General features: G+C 42.4%; 1 protein-coding gene across 3 annotated transcripts in view; it reads left to right on the top strand.

The window, feature by feature from the left end:
• Nucleotides 1-13,312, top strand: part of atp8a1 (ATPase phospholipid transporting 8A1) — a 109,475-nt gene extending 96,163 nt beyond the window's left edge. For all 3 annotated transcript variants that reach the window (XM_085433904.1, XM_085433920.1, XM_085433913.1), the window contains 4 exons: nt 4,564-4,652; nt 5,020-5,112; nt 7,066-7,157; nt 10,855-13,312. In XM_085433904.1, coding sequence (XP_085290030.1) covers nt 4,564-4,652; nt 5,020-5,112; nt 7,066-7,157; nt 10,855-10,952 — 372 coding nt within the window. In that variant the 3' untranslated portion in view covers nt 10,953-13,312. The remainder of the gene's footprint in view (nt 1-4,563; nt 4,653-5,019; nt 5,113-7,065; nt 7,158-10,854) is intronic.
• The last annotated feature ends 713 nt before the right edge of the window (nt 13,313-14,025 follow it).

The following is a 14,025-nucleotide window of genomic DNA, read 5'->3' as shown; positions in this document are numbered from 1 at the left end:
TTTATTATTGTTTGTAGCATACCTGAAAAGGAATCTAAGATTTGAGTGTTCACTGCCAAATTTCCTCCAAGCGCCAAAAGTCCTGCCCGTGATGAATGCTCTTGTCTGTGAAATAAAAGTCCTAATGAGCTTTTCTTTTAAAGCAAACACACAACAGAGCAAAGAAACACGGCAGGTTATCAGATCTGACTGCAAAGTCTGTTCACGGATTAGAATTATTGTCACAATCCCCCCAAAACCTGCCCTATAATTGGTATATCTTCCTGACTATTTAACTTTTTTGAAATATTAGAAATATTATTCCACATCGTTGAGGCTGCCTTTGTCCCTTAATTCTTATAATCCTCCTCCAAGACTGAAGAGTGTTCTTGTCTAAGATTGACAAGCACCACAACACACATTTAGTGTAATTACCTAATTAAATGTACAGTAAGAGTAAAGAGTTATTATTAATGCCACATGTGGAGTTGGCTGTGAGACTGCTGACTTGTGTTTATAAAAGTCATAAGTTATATGTTTCTCTGCTTTTCTTGCTGTCTTTATTAAGCAACACAAAAATAACATGGAGTCGATGAAAAATACAACAGAGGAAGTTGTTTGTTTTCCATATTCTGCATTTTTTGGGTGGGTGTGTGTCTCTGCTGATGACATATGTAGAAGTAGTGGACTTGTCTTGTCTTACTAAGGCTCCCTGTTCGCCGTTTTATTGCCTTTGTTGGACGATTTTTGCGTTTCATACTCTTCTGTTATCGGATTGCTAGCTATGCTTCCATAACAAGTCTGAACTTTGTATTTGCACAAGAAAGGCCGCTGAGGGTTGAAACCACACTTGGCCAAATATATACTTTCATCTTCAATTTCCCTTCTCTCCTTGAAGCCGACATGCACATTGGTGTCCGGTCAAGCCAGTTGAGGGAAAAAACATAGATGCAGACTGAAGTCGAAGACAGGATGTAGCATATTAGTCTAACCGTCTCCTCTCAGCCTACCTGAAAGCAAAAAGAAAACGTCAAACACAGAAGCTCTGTGTACTCAAACTGCCAGTGTCTGAATATTAGCATCTCTTGGATGCAGCTGCTAAGTGTTATGAAGTTGCCTTTTCACAGTCTTGTTTGCAGAATCCAGAGCATATCTTGGGCCTGTGGAGTGAATAGTGGAGCAGTGGACAAACGCAGCTCACATTTACCATTACAATGGCAGGTATTAGCATAATTCAAGCTGCTGAGACTATGGGCTTTCTTAGGCATGAGCACCTGGCTGCTCATGCCTAGGATCAAGGATCAAGTCTTGATGGAAAAACAATCCTAAAATACTTTTGAGTTTTCCCTTGAAGCTTTTTTCTGAAGTTAAAGGATTTACGTCTTTCAATAAAGTTACATTTTTGATGTTCTGTATGTTTAAACTTTTATTTAAACCAGGTAGATTTGCAGATCACAAATTACTTTTTTTCCTGGAACCTCTTCATTCAGATTCCACCTTGATAAGCAGACACAGCTCTGTTATCAATACATTTTTCAAAAACGCCTCTCTGTGCAAAATGGGTTCAAAAACATAAACAGCTGTGGGATCCTGTTTGTCCGTGATTTGAACAGGAGGAACAAATCGTGGCAGGATCAGCCTGATGTTATTTGTATCCTGCTGCAACTTTACTGTATAAAGAGCAAACATCTCCAACATGTCAGGAGTAGTTAGTCATTACAACAAGTGTTTGTAAAGTAAAAATCACGAATCTGGGATCCTGTTTGTCTGTGATTTGAACAGCCCAGCGCTGCTCCTGATGCAGGGGAAACCAATCCTGCAGGGAGACCTACCTCAGCAACTGTGCAGGTGAAGCCAAAGGGCAGATTTGCTTCACCGTATTTTCTAGTCTTTGGCTTAGAGTGAAGTTGGGTTGGAAACATATTCAGTGATGCTTCATCTCCTGCTTTGCGTTTGTGTGGGCGCCCCGTGCTAGCAGTGTCCAAGCGGTTTCTTTTTTCCCCTCTTCATACCGCGCCCCCCCTGCAATGGCTCTACGCCCCCCCTAGGGGGTGGGCACCACACTTTGACAGTGTGAGAAGGATGAGTTAGGATGACCATCTCATCGCAACAACCAACCAATTTCTAACCCATTATTAGGAAATGTAGCATGAATTTATCAACCCAACACTGGCGCCATTGCTGAAACCAAAACAGATTTCATGGACTAGAGGTAAAACATGCAAAATATATTGTTGTTGTGCTGTTTCAGCAGACACCCTGTTGTATGATTGCCCTCTGTCTATTACCATGACTGGACCACAAGGACATAACCTAAAAAGAAAGAGCAGAGGAAATGCAAACGTGCCATGTAGCATATGATTCACTGCATATTTATCATATAAGGCTGAATACCTCAAACCAAGTTTGACACAGTGTGGCTCAAAGTAAATAACAGCAGTGTTTGCACTGCTCAGCATTTTGTGTGTGTCAACATATGTGTGTGTGTGATTGCTTCTGTGTGTCTAGTCTGTCTGTGTGTGGGTGTGTGGCCACGAGGGGGTCAATGCCTGTCAAAACACACCCTTCCATGCCAGCAGACACTACTGTCTGTCCAGCCAGACAAGTTTATTGGTTTGTCCTAAAAATACAGCCCTGCTCCCCGGACCTCTCTCACCCTGTCCAGCTCCCAGGGGGCCCCTGGAATGAGACATTGCTAGCATCTACCAGCTCTGATGGCCCCGCTTGTAGTATTGGAGCCTTTCCAGATGCCTGAAGGCAAACATTTGTTGTTTGCAACTGGTCAGATCTGTTTGGATTTTTAAAATTTGGTGCAAAAATAACAAACTGAGAATGATTAATGCTGTTTGTTTACGTCTGGCATTGCTATGTTGCTTTCTCAGCATGCAGTAGAAATTATTATATCAAATGTCATCATCAGAATAATTGAATTTTAGGGTAAACTTGAGATTGGAAGCATCAGGCCTTTGTGTGTTTACATTGCTCAGATTTAAATACGGAGAAGTATAAATATTGTTCGGTTTGAGAACGACTAAAAGGTTTATTTTTCTAAACTCTTTGATACGTCTCAGGACAGCTTAAACACCCCCATCAAAAGGCACGATACAGCGGATGAAAACAAAAATAATTAAACTGACTTAACACAAAAAAACAGTAAATGTTTCCACCGGGGTGCGTAATTTCAAAATTGATGTGAAAATATCTCGTGCTTCACAGCAATTTTCCCTCATCTTGTGCATTTTCAGCCTCCAGGTGACACAGAAAAGCTCTATTCATCCGTGTCCCATCTCAAACTGTAGGGGAAAAAACATTTTTGATTTCCTGTCATTTGGGGTTTCCTCTCCCCCGGTGTTTTGTCAGACATCAAAGTCAATTTGCAGGTAATGGCGAACAGATTAGCTCATTTGAGCAAACCTGAGCGCTTTGATAGTTCTGACACTGATCGGTGTGTATGTGTGTGTATGTGTGTGCGTGCCTGTGCATCCTTAGGGCCATGTCTGTGTCATGTTACAGGAAGGACACTGTCGAGGGGGCCTTAGCAGTTTAAACAAGCGGCGCATTACAATGCAAGGACCGCCAGTTTTGCAGTTTGACATGACAGATAGTCTCACTGCAGTGGGCCAAAGCAAACATCATCCTCACATTCATAGCTTAAAGGTTGTTGCCCCCACCAGAACGACCCACTGCCTTCCCGGCACCCTGGACACAGAAAGTAACCCCATTACTCAAACATGAACATTTCTAACTTACTGTGTTTAAATATCATTTGAAGGATTTATGTGAAAACGGAGGGAATGATTTCTGTCTGAACTTTTATTCAACTCAAAATTTATGATATGTTGGAGACAATGAACCTTTTTTTTTTTTTTTTTGCATGTAATGGGGATTTCACATAATTGTCTGACATTAAGGCCAAACAGTTAATCAAGACAACTATTTGCAAATTATTCTACAATAACAACGACTGTTCGTGCAGCTGTACAAGAAAACATAAGAAATGAGCCAAACATTATAAACTAGCTTTCGGTAACCCATTTAAAGCCGCTGAACAAGACATCTTTAACTGCTTTTGGTTTTCTGGAGTGATAAACTGCCAACATTAAACCTGAACTCACATAATTACATACATTACACTTCATCAACACTCACTTAGATTGAGTGGCTGCTGCAGTCGACGCACCGCAGAAGGCGTTTCTGTGTCTGCGCTGACGCACCGACGGGAGCTCTCAGCACGGCTCACATCTGAGCTGTTTTCCTTTGAAAGAGATACCGCTGTCTAAATAGATCACAGGTACTTCCTCCGCCCTGTGGAGGGGGATGCAAACAAAAACATGGTATCATTTAGTCATGGAGGATTAACCCACACTGAGTCGGTTATTTAGACCCATCTTCTCTCTGTTTCCACAATAAAACCGCTGCTGTTGTTATGTATGTGTTTGGATATGTGGCGCTGTAGAGGATGGTAGTGGTTGTGGAGCTCTTGTGTTTCTATCTGATCTGATTTCTATTGTGTGTGTGTGTGTGTGTGTGTGTGTGTGTGTGTGTGTGTGTGTGTGTGTGTGTGTGTGTGTGTGTGTGTGGCAGGCGGACATGATGTTCAATTCAGGGGTCTTCTGGATGGGCCTGTTCTTCATCCCAGTCACCTCGCTGATTTTCGACGTGGCCTACAAAGTGTGAGTCTTCTCCCCGCTCTCCTCGCTCATCATCGCTCTAATGCACATCCAGTTCAGGAAATTCCTGCAGAATCTCTCATATCTCCTGAAGCAATTCCCGCCCAAGTTTTTGTCCAGACTTCCAAACGTTTCTAGCGTTTCCATTCTGCAAGTCGAAATATTGCATTTCTGGTCTGGTTGACATCAGCCTGTTGCAGATTCGAGGTGTCAGGAGCAATTTGTAATGTCAGGGTTTTTATATTTTCTGATTCACTCCGACCAGCTTGAATTGGTCGAACTGGTTTTAAATATCAGCCTGTGGAGGTTCAGTCGTGTTCAGACATCTGCTGTATGATTCTGGTTTTACAAACCTTTGTTTCATTTACAGTGTGAAGAAGGCGTTCTTTAAGACCCTGGTGGATGAGGTGCAGGAGCTGGAGGCGCTATCTAAAGACCCTGGAGCAGTAGTGCATGGAAAGAGGTACTGTTACACCACATTACCGCTCCTCCACTCTTGCCTTTACAGCAGGATTTTGTCTGAAAGTAGATCAAATTTATGTTTAATAAAAAGTAGATGAAAATTTATGTCCCTACAAAAACATTAAGCAGTGAGAAAAGGTGATAAAATCTGTGTAATATTATAATAGTTTAAAAAAAATCTTTTTCTCTAGAAAAGTGTTTGTTTGTGTTTGTATGTGAAGCGAATAAATTGTGCATTATCATTCTCTTTACTGTGCATGTACCACACATGTAGGCGAGGAAGATTTACAGTCTTTGCTCGAGATAAATAAAGTGCTCAGCAGCACTTGTTTTTGATTTGTTTTTATATCTTCTTTGTACCTTGTAGTCTTGGAGTCATTAGACATCCGAGAACATTTATCAAATTATCTAAATAATGACACTCGTAATTGTCAGGTTGTAATTCTCACTGGCAATGTCAGATTTTGGCAAGTGATAACACAGAAGTGCCTAAAACCAAGTAAAATGAATGCCCGGCACTAGCCGAAGTCAGTTGCTTCTCCGATCAATACCATATGACGTGAAAACAACAATTCCTTCAAGTGCCAAAAACCAAAATTTCTGTCCTAAAATGACTTTATTTGTTTTGTTGAGTGAGTACAGAGCGTTCAAGAAGGTAAAATACTTTGCACTTTGGATCATCAACAACTGCATCTTTGCATTGTTGCTTTTGTGCAACACAATACCTTGTGTTATTTATGCCGTGAAAGAAAATTGGCAGCAAATTTTGCATTCCGGCGATTAAACATTGCAAGCAGGAATATGTATGAAATGATCTGTCATCAAATTTGCAACTTTGTTTTGATATAAGCGATTAGTCTTTCTTTATTAGTGGATAAAACAACCAGATAACAGCCTTTGTTTTAGCTCATCTATCATATATAAATGACAGATTGGTAGTCTTTGTAACATCGATGCAACTCCTATGAAATCAAATCCTGGGTTAAAGCACTCTTTATTGATTTGTAGTGTTACTCACATGGCTCAGATTAACAGAACGGCAAAATGACGAATTTATGTTGTCTCGGGCTGTCATATCTCCCAACGCTATCGAGACTACATAGTTAATGCCTCGGCTATTATTGCTCTTTTCACAAAATGTGAACCATTCCCCAGAATTTTGAAGATTATCCGGGAGGAAGAGTCATCTCTGTCCTCCCAAATCCCTCAAAATGCTGTTAATACCCCGGTTCTGCTGCCAGCAGTATTCCTGTGTGAAGGAAAGAAATCTTCAAATTGCTGCTAAATTGCGGGAGTTTGACTGTAATGTCAGTAATCGTGTCATTGTCTCGTTTTTGGTTTTGTTTTTTTTCTCCCCCTCCCAAATACTGAATGTCTCATTTTCGAACAACGGCCCTGCTATATTAAAGCCATACATTATATTTTGTATCAGCTGAAGCAGGTCCGCTCTGCTCTCTCTGGGGCCTGAGTCCGGCAGCAGCCAGCAACACAGAGCAGATCAGTGTGAGATCTGTGGCTGACTGAAAGCGATCCTCCTGCCTGGACGCTATCCCAGACCCAGCAGGCTGCAGACACACACACACGTCCGGATGCGTACAGAAGCAAACGTATAGTGAAAACCGCTCAAATATATAAATGAACTTTTGCACGTAATGCTTGTAGGCAGCCACGTGCGTGCACACGCAGACATCTGTTGTTGCAAACATTTGTTAGCTGTACAGGAATGCCTTTTGGCCAAGCTGCTGCTTCAGATATTCCTCTCACAAAATCGCTTTGTTCTTCTGCGTCTGCACAGCAATGTTTCCCTACATGGTGTTTGTACCAGCAGGTATAGCAGTTGGCAGGTCCCTGCACTCTGGAGGGGCTTGGACAGCCTTGATGTATGGGTCATTAAATCTGCCTGTGGTGCTCAGCAGGCTGCTAACACACTGAATATTGCTCTGTGTGTGTGTAGTTTGACAGAGAGAGCCCAGCTCCTGAAGAACGTCTTCAAGAAGAGCACAGTGAGTCTGTACCGGTCTGACTCCATGCAGCAGAACCTGCTCCGTAAGTTACCCTCAAACCTTTTCTTTCTTTGCTTCGTTCTTTCTCATCCTTACTCGAGCTAGCTTAGATTTATTTCCTCCCAAATATGTTCTCTGTCAGGTAGGACAGATCACAGTTCGTAATTCCTCCTCTGACACATGCTACATCTCCAGAGTGTCTTCTCTTTCATCCATTGGGACACAGCAACACTCTGCTCTTTCCACTTCTTTTCACATGTAGTGTAACCAGGTGCAGATCAGTAATCGTGCCTGCAAATGGCCCCAACGTTCCCAATGTCTTGAATTAAACTTGTTTTCCAGTTGAGTTGAACTGCGCATAATATTAAATGTCACTTCTTTTTTCAATCATCTGAAAAGCTATTAGTGAAGTTGCCATTTAAAATTGGCTGTTAGTCTGCTATTAATTTACAGATTCATGGCTTCAGTTCAGTGTATTTGTTTCTCTTATGCTGGACATGAACAGTAAGTCAACATTAACATATCTATAGAAGTAAACTCAGCTGACGTTGACCTTGAAGCCCGTGTGCTTCAAGACTGAATCCACATGCCTGAATTATCCAAATATCAGGTGGTAATGACGGTGAAAATTCATCACACCGTCTTACCGACCCACAAAAAGCCTGTTTACGTGGTGCTTAAGATTTATTAACAATTTTGAAATTTTAAGGTATTGGAAAAGCCGGATAAGAGGCAGAAAACGGATGATAATGAAAAAGTACCAGAAACTGGTGTGGCAGATTTGCAGTGACTCTCTAAGTGTGGGTTTGTGTTTTGTTCTTTTCTGTCTTTTGTCTGATCAGTTTGTTTTTTGTTTGTCTCATAGGTGGGGATGAGACCGTTGTTGTGTGATACCTTTTTAAATTCATTAATCAAACCTCGCCCTGTTTACACCTCCTGCCCCTCCGTAGCTTCCCGATAGACACCGCTCTTCTTCCTTTTCGTTGTGTACTTCCTGTCCCGCCCCTCGTGTGCCTTCGTGTGTCCTCAGTAGCTCAGTAGAATGAGATAACGATGAAATGATGAAATGTTATTCCTCCCCCACCCCACTATGCACTCGTCACAGCGGGTTCCTTTGAACTTTCCCGCTGGCCTCCAGGTACTGAGCGGGTCATTTGACACCTGAAGGTGAGTCAGGGGTCAGAGGTCAGAGGAGATCCTGTAGGAGAGTTTAGCACAGTGCTGCTTTTACGCAGAGGATAAAACTTTTGGGGGAGATGTAAACTCTCATCCTGTGTTTCCTTTTTGTCACGTGATTAATTTTAAGTCTGATGTTGTGGGAAATGTGCTTATTTGAAGCTTGTGGCAGCTCTCATATCTGTCTCTTCACTTGGTGCCTGTTGCTGACAACCATCAAGGCATTGTGCTTTTTAATTCATCTGTAAACTATTTCCAGCTGCTGCACAGTGGACGTAACCACCGTGACGCCACCCACTAGTGAGGCCTTCATTTTGGCATTTTGGTCATTATGTTGGTTTTTGAAAAGGCAAATTGTCAGAAGTGCGTTAAACACGGTCAAGTTTGAGTTTAGGGACAATTAGTGGTGAGGAGACCGAGCAGAGTGCTTCACCCTCACCTCACTGGATGGGTGAGTTCTCTAAAGATTCACCTCCAGCACCGGTGTAATGCCAAAGTGGAAAATATATAGTGCATCCTGAAAGTATTCACAGCGCTTCCACATTTTGACATGGTACAACCTTAGATGGATTCATTCTTTTTTGCAGAACTTTGTAAGCTCTATTAACTTCTTTGAGATCCAGAGATGCTCAGACATTCACAGAGGGGTCCCAAAGCCACATTGTAGTCTTGGCTTTGTGCTCAGGGTCTTTGTCTGGTTGAAAGATGAACCTTCATCCCAGTCCCAGGTCCACAGTGCTCTGGAGCAGGTTATCATCAAGGACGTCTCTGCACATTGCTGTATTGATCTTCCCCTCAATCCTGACTGGTCCTCACAGCATGATGCTGCCACCACCATGCTTCCCTGTAAGGACGGTATTGGCTAGGTGATGAGCGGTGCCAGGTTTCCTCCGGACATGGCGCTTGGCATTCAGGCCATAGAGTTCAATCATTGTTTCATCAGACCAGAGAATTTGCTTCTAATGGTCTGAGAGTCCATCATTTGGCAAAGTCCTGGTTGGTGGAGTTCTGTTTTTTTCTTGTGGAAGGTTCTTTTCTCTCCACACAGCAATGCTGGAGCTCTTTCGGAGCAACCACATTGGTCTGGCTAAAGCCCTTCTGCTCGTTCACATTGGCCGAGGGGCCAGCTCTAGGAAGTGTCCCAGCCTCAATGCAATCCTGTCTTAGGATGTACAAACAATTCCTTGGACTTTATAGCTTGCTTTGTGCTCTGATATGGACTATCCACTATGATTGTATATATTATAGACAGACGTGTGCATTTCCAAATCATGTTCAATCAACTGAATTTACCACAGGTGGTCTTCAGTCAAGTTGTAGAAACATCTGAGAGATGATCAGTGCAAACAAGATACACCTGATGTAATCTGTGAGTGCCATGGCAAAGGCTGTGCATGCTTATATACATGTTACGTTTTTGCCTTTTAGCTTAAAAACATTTCAAGAATTTCGGGCAAACTTTATTTCACTGCATCGTTTTGGATTGCGTGTAGAATTTTGAGGTGAAAATGATCCTTTTTTGGAATGATGTGACAAAATGTGGAACAAGTGGAGCTCTGTGAATACTTTCCTGTTAACAGGCTATAAATTTGGGCCGTTTAAAGAGGAATGATTCGCTTTTGAGTTTAGAACAGCAGCTGACTTCATTTTCAGCCCTGGAGGTTTCCAGAGGTTCCTGGTCACAACGTAGGAAACAACTTAGAAACTGTTTATCGTGCCTTGCAGAAATCTAAACAGATATTTACCACAGTGACTCTAATGTGAGAGAAGCTCAAATTGGAGCTGGCTACAGCCAGAAGCTTCTTAACTCAGCATAAAGACTGCAAACAGGATCCAAAGCTTGCCTGGCAGACAGGTCAGATGTCATGTCGTTGGGCCTTGGTCACACAGAGACCAGTGTTCCAACCTGTGGCAAACACAGGTTGGAACAGATTGCAGGGGTCACCTTTATCTGCATTTTTCAAGTTTCATTACCAGCTGGAAGTTGATTGAGTAGTTGGCACGTGATTGCAGAGAAAGCAGGGTCTTCCATACAAGCTGACAGGACCTGGGACAAACTGTTAGCAATCAAAGCAAACACAAGGAAGTTTTCCATTTTGGGCTGTATATCTCTTTGCAAACAGTTTCCCTTAGCAACTGCCAATACCTTCTAGCAACCACTTGCCAACCAGTCAGGGAAAAACCATTTTGCCTTGAAGTCTGTGGTTGTCAGGTTACACCAAGTAGTTTCTAGGTGTGTGTGCTTGTATGTTCCACGGGGCAGGAGAGATGATTTTCTTTTTGTTTGGTTATCAGATTGATAAAAGCCAGCGTCTTCATCAGGATCTAACATCACTTTAAGTCTATATTGGTTGTAGCCGAGCTAACGATGCAGACGTGAGGCCTGTACTGATTTTCAGCAAGAAAGCAACCATAAGCATATTTCCCAAATTTTAAGACTTTAGATTTTGTTTGTTGATTCATGTGTCTCATATGTGTGTTTTTTTTATGTATATATATGTTTTAATTCAATGAATTACTGATCTGTACAGCCTTTGTTTGAATTTTATTCATTATGTTCACAGATGGCTACGCCTTCTCTCAAGATGAGAACGGAGTGGTGTCTCAGTCCGAGGTCATCAGAGCGTACGACACCACCAAGCAGAGGACCAACACGTGGTGAGGCGTCGGCCTTCTTGTTCACGGCCGGCCTGCTCGGAGCCACGGCGGCCGTTTCCAGTGGCGATATTTGAAGCTTAACGGGGAGAAGCGGTGGTGTGTGCGTGTGCCTCCGGCGCTGAGGGGAAGGGGGGTTTGGAAAGAGACAGAAGAAAGGGACATTGTGTCGTCTTTGGAAAAAAGGGATTTAAAAGAAAAAAACAAGGAACAAAACAAGTCACGTTCACTGTCAGCTGTAGTTGTGTGTCGCGCAGACATGATACGAGCACTGTGCTTTCTTAGCAGTCTGTGGTCTGAAGTTCTTCACTGTTCGTTTGTCTCCTTTCTGTTGATTTGAGCCAAAAGCCTAAAAATCCTTTTAGTAAATCGAAATCAAACACCGGACAGCGATTGGTTTCAGACGCTTTTGCACTCGTGAAAGATTGCCAAGGAGCAGTCGTATATACAATCGTCCAAGTACTAGTGAATCTGAGAAAAAACCTTAAAGCAAATGTAATTAAACTCCTGTGTGTGTCCAGCGCGACACAGACCACATCACAGCAGATGTTTGGACATGTTCGTTTTGTTTTTGCACTCGAGGAAGCATCTGTTGTGTGAAGCCTTACATTTTATTATGCCTTTTCTTTCCGTCGGTTTCTTTTCAAATGCATTTTATACACATGTAGATACTGTGCCTCGTTCTTGCCTCTTCATTTATTTATGTTTTTTCTGAAGAAGTTGCCTCCTGCAACCTACCGTAGTCCTGTGTCCACCGTTTTCGCAGCAGACGTATTGCTCTCGACTTAAAATTGCATTCCACGCATCCGCTCCCGTTTCAACAATCACAACGGTGCCTACGTCAAACTGTTCCCTCTTAGAAGAAACAGATCGCTTAGACCAGTGCGCCGCACACACACCTACTGTCTCCCCACCACAGAATTGCACTCCTACAATGTGAAAACTACAGATTTGTTCCTGCAGAGGTGAAGAGGAGGCTCTCTGATGGGTTTTTCGTTGAAGCTTACAGTGGCAGCAGTGGTTCCCTTCAAATGGAGATTTTATCCCTCTAACATAAGTGCCATTAGCTTAAGGGAGAGAGAGCGAGATTAGCCAGGAAACTCCACGACAGTATCAAAACTGCTCTGTCTCTATAGTTATTTTGTGGATTTGTATTTTTATATTGGAGACGTATGAATTTTGCATCGACCGGCTTTGTAATGAATCGTCTGTAACGTTTCGTTTTTTCTTCCTCGGATGAACTGCGGGATAGATTAGACGTGACGAGGAAACCGAGCTTTCTTAAATGTCTTGTTATTATTAATATTAATATTGTTACAGCTTGATTTATTTATAATTGACTAATGTCTGTGTGATTGCTTTCTTCTCCCTATGGGAGATCAGATTTCTGATGGTGCGAGTGTGTGTATACGTGTGTGTCGGTTTTTTGCTTGCATGTGCATGTGCCGTACGAGTGTGTGTGGGTGCGTGTGTGTGTGTACCTCTACTGTGGATAATTTCTGTGTATGCACTGCATGTCTGTGTCCTCTATGAAAGACTGGGAGGTTTCTGGCACCTCAGTCCTCCTGGTGTGTTTCTTTTATTGTATATTTGTGTGCGCGCGCGTGTGTAGTGACGCTTGCTCAAGTTGTCCGTCTGCACGACTCCAGGTATAGCTATGGTGTACTAACGTGTGCCGATGCATGGCCTGTATGGGAACGCGAGGCTGCCGGCGTGCGGGTGTTCGCGGTGAAACGCTCGACCTCGACTGTGAGAGTTTCTGACGCACCGCTCGCTTCGACAGATGTTTGCACAATGCACTCGATGTACCTTTCCAGTTGTGGATATCTGGTATTTTCTGGTTTCGGTGTAGATTTCTCTTGAGTGTACACGTTTGTGACCTTTTTTCCACGCAGTGTACCTCCTGCTTTACAGGAAAGCTCATTTGTGTTTTGTGTTTCTGATTATTTTTCTCTGCTGGTCTTTGGCGTGAAAACTTAATCGGCTGTCATCTTGTCAGAAACTTTCCAAACAGCAGAATGTGGTTGTCGTCGTTGTGGAAGGTTTGGACTTTTGCTTTCTTCTCTTTCTTTTCTTCCCAGAAAACATAAAACACACGTCGTTGTCTGTGAAGGTCGTGGGCTGCATGAATGGAAAACAAAAACTGTTCTCCGAAGTGTTAACCGTACTACTTTACTTCTCCCTCAAGTGTTGATCACTTTACAAAAGCGGAAACTAAAAAGGCGCACCTTCTAACTTTTCTTTTCGATGATTCGTTTCCTTTCTGTCTTTTTGGTCGATGATTGTTCTGCATGTTGGGACTGCAAACTTATAAGTGTTGTCTTTACTGCCACGAAGGACTACTGAAATAAACTTTACAATCACTGACGAACAATGTGGAAGTCTGTTATTGCTTTTGTGTTATTTGCAAATTTGTAATCAGCGTGTGTGGCGACAAACTGGAGAGAAAATCCAAACAGGAAAAGGAGGGACGGCCATCGGCCTGCGAGCACGACAAACAAATTATATCAATAGACTTCTCATTTGTTATGATTGCGGGGTTTACTCGAACTTCTCGTGTGATCCCACACAGGCTAAGTCCTGTTTGGCTTTTCAAATTCTTATTGTTATAATCAAGGTCCAAAAACCTCCCTTCATTAGTTGATTGACAGAACATTTTTTTATACATAAACACTAACAATTCTCTGGTTACAGCTTCTAAATGTGGGTTTATTATTGTAAACTGTAACAGGATATCGTTGCATTTTTGCACGATGATCATTGGAAGCGTTGTAAGACGCCGGCCTAAGCCTTCATTTCTGTGACTGCTTTGCTATTTGCAGATATTTTACGGACTGAAAAACAAACAAATAAATAAAACATTAGTGTGGGGAGATTAGGTAATGAAATAAATACCGGGTACGTCTGAACTATAATTGTTTTTTCAAGCTGGAGAGTGCAAGCTTTTGCTGTTGGTTGATGAGGTGACACCTGTGGTTACTGGTGGTGGGAGCAAGTGTGATTTTATTACATTCAGAAGAGGGTTTTTTGAGCAGCTGCTTTTTTCTACATTTTCTGTACAACTGCTATCGACACCAGGA

This window comes from Copadichromis virginalis, linkage group LG2 (genome assembly GCF_057382275.1).
Source record: "Copadichromis virginalis isolate Kocher_CV1m ecotype Utaka linkage group LG2, C_Virginalis_male_GT1.1, whole genome shotgun sequence".
NCBI classification, from domain to species: domain Eukaryota; kingdom Metazoa; phylum Chordata; class Actinopteri; order Cichliformes; family Cichlidae; genus Copadichromis; species Copadichromis virginalis.
Note: the sequence above shows the minus strand (reverse complement) of the source record. Positions and strands in the feature narration are given on the sequence as shown.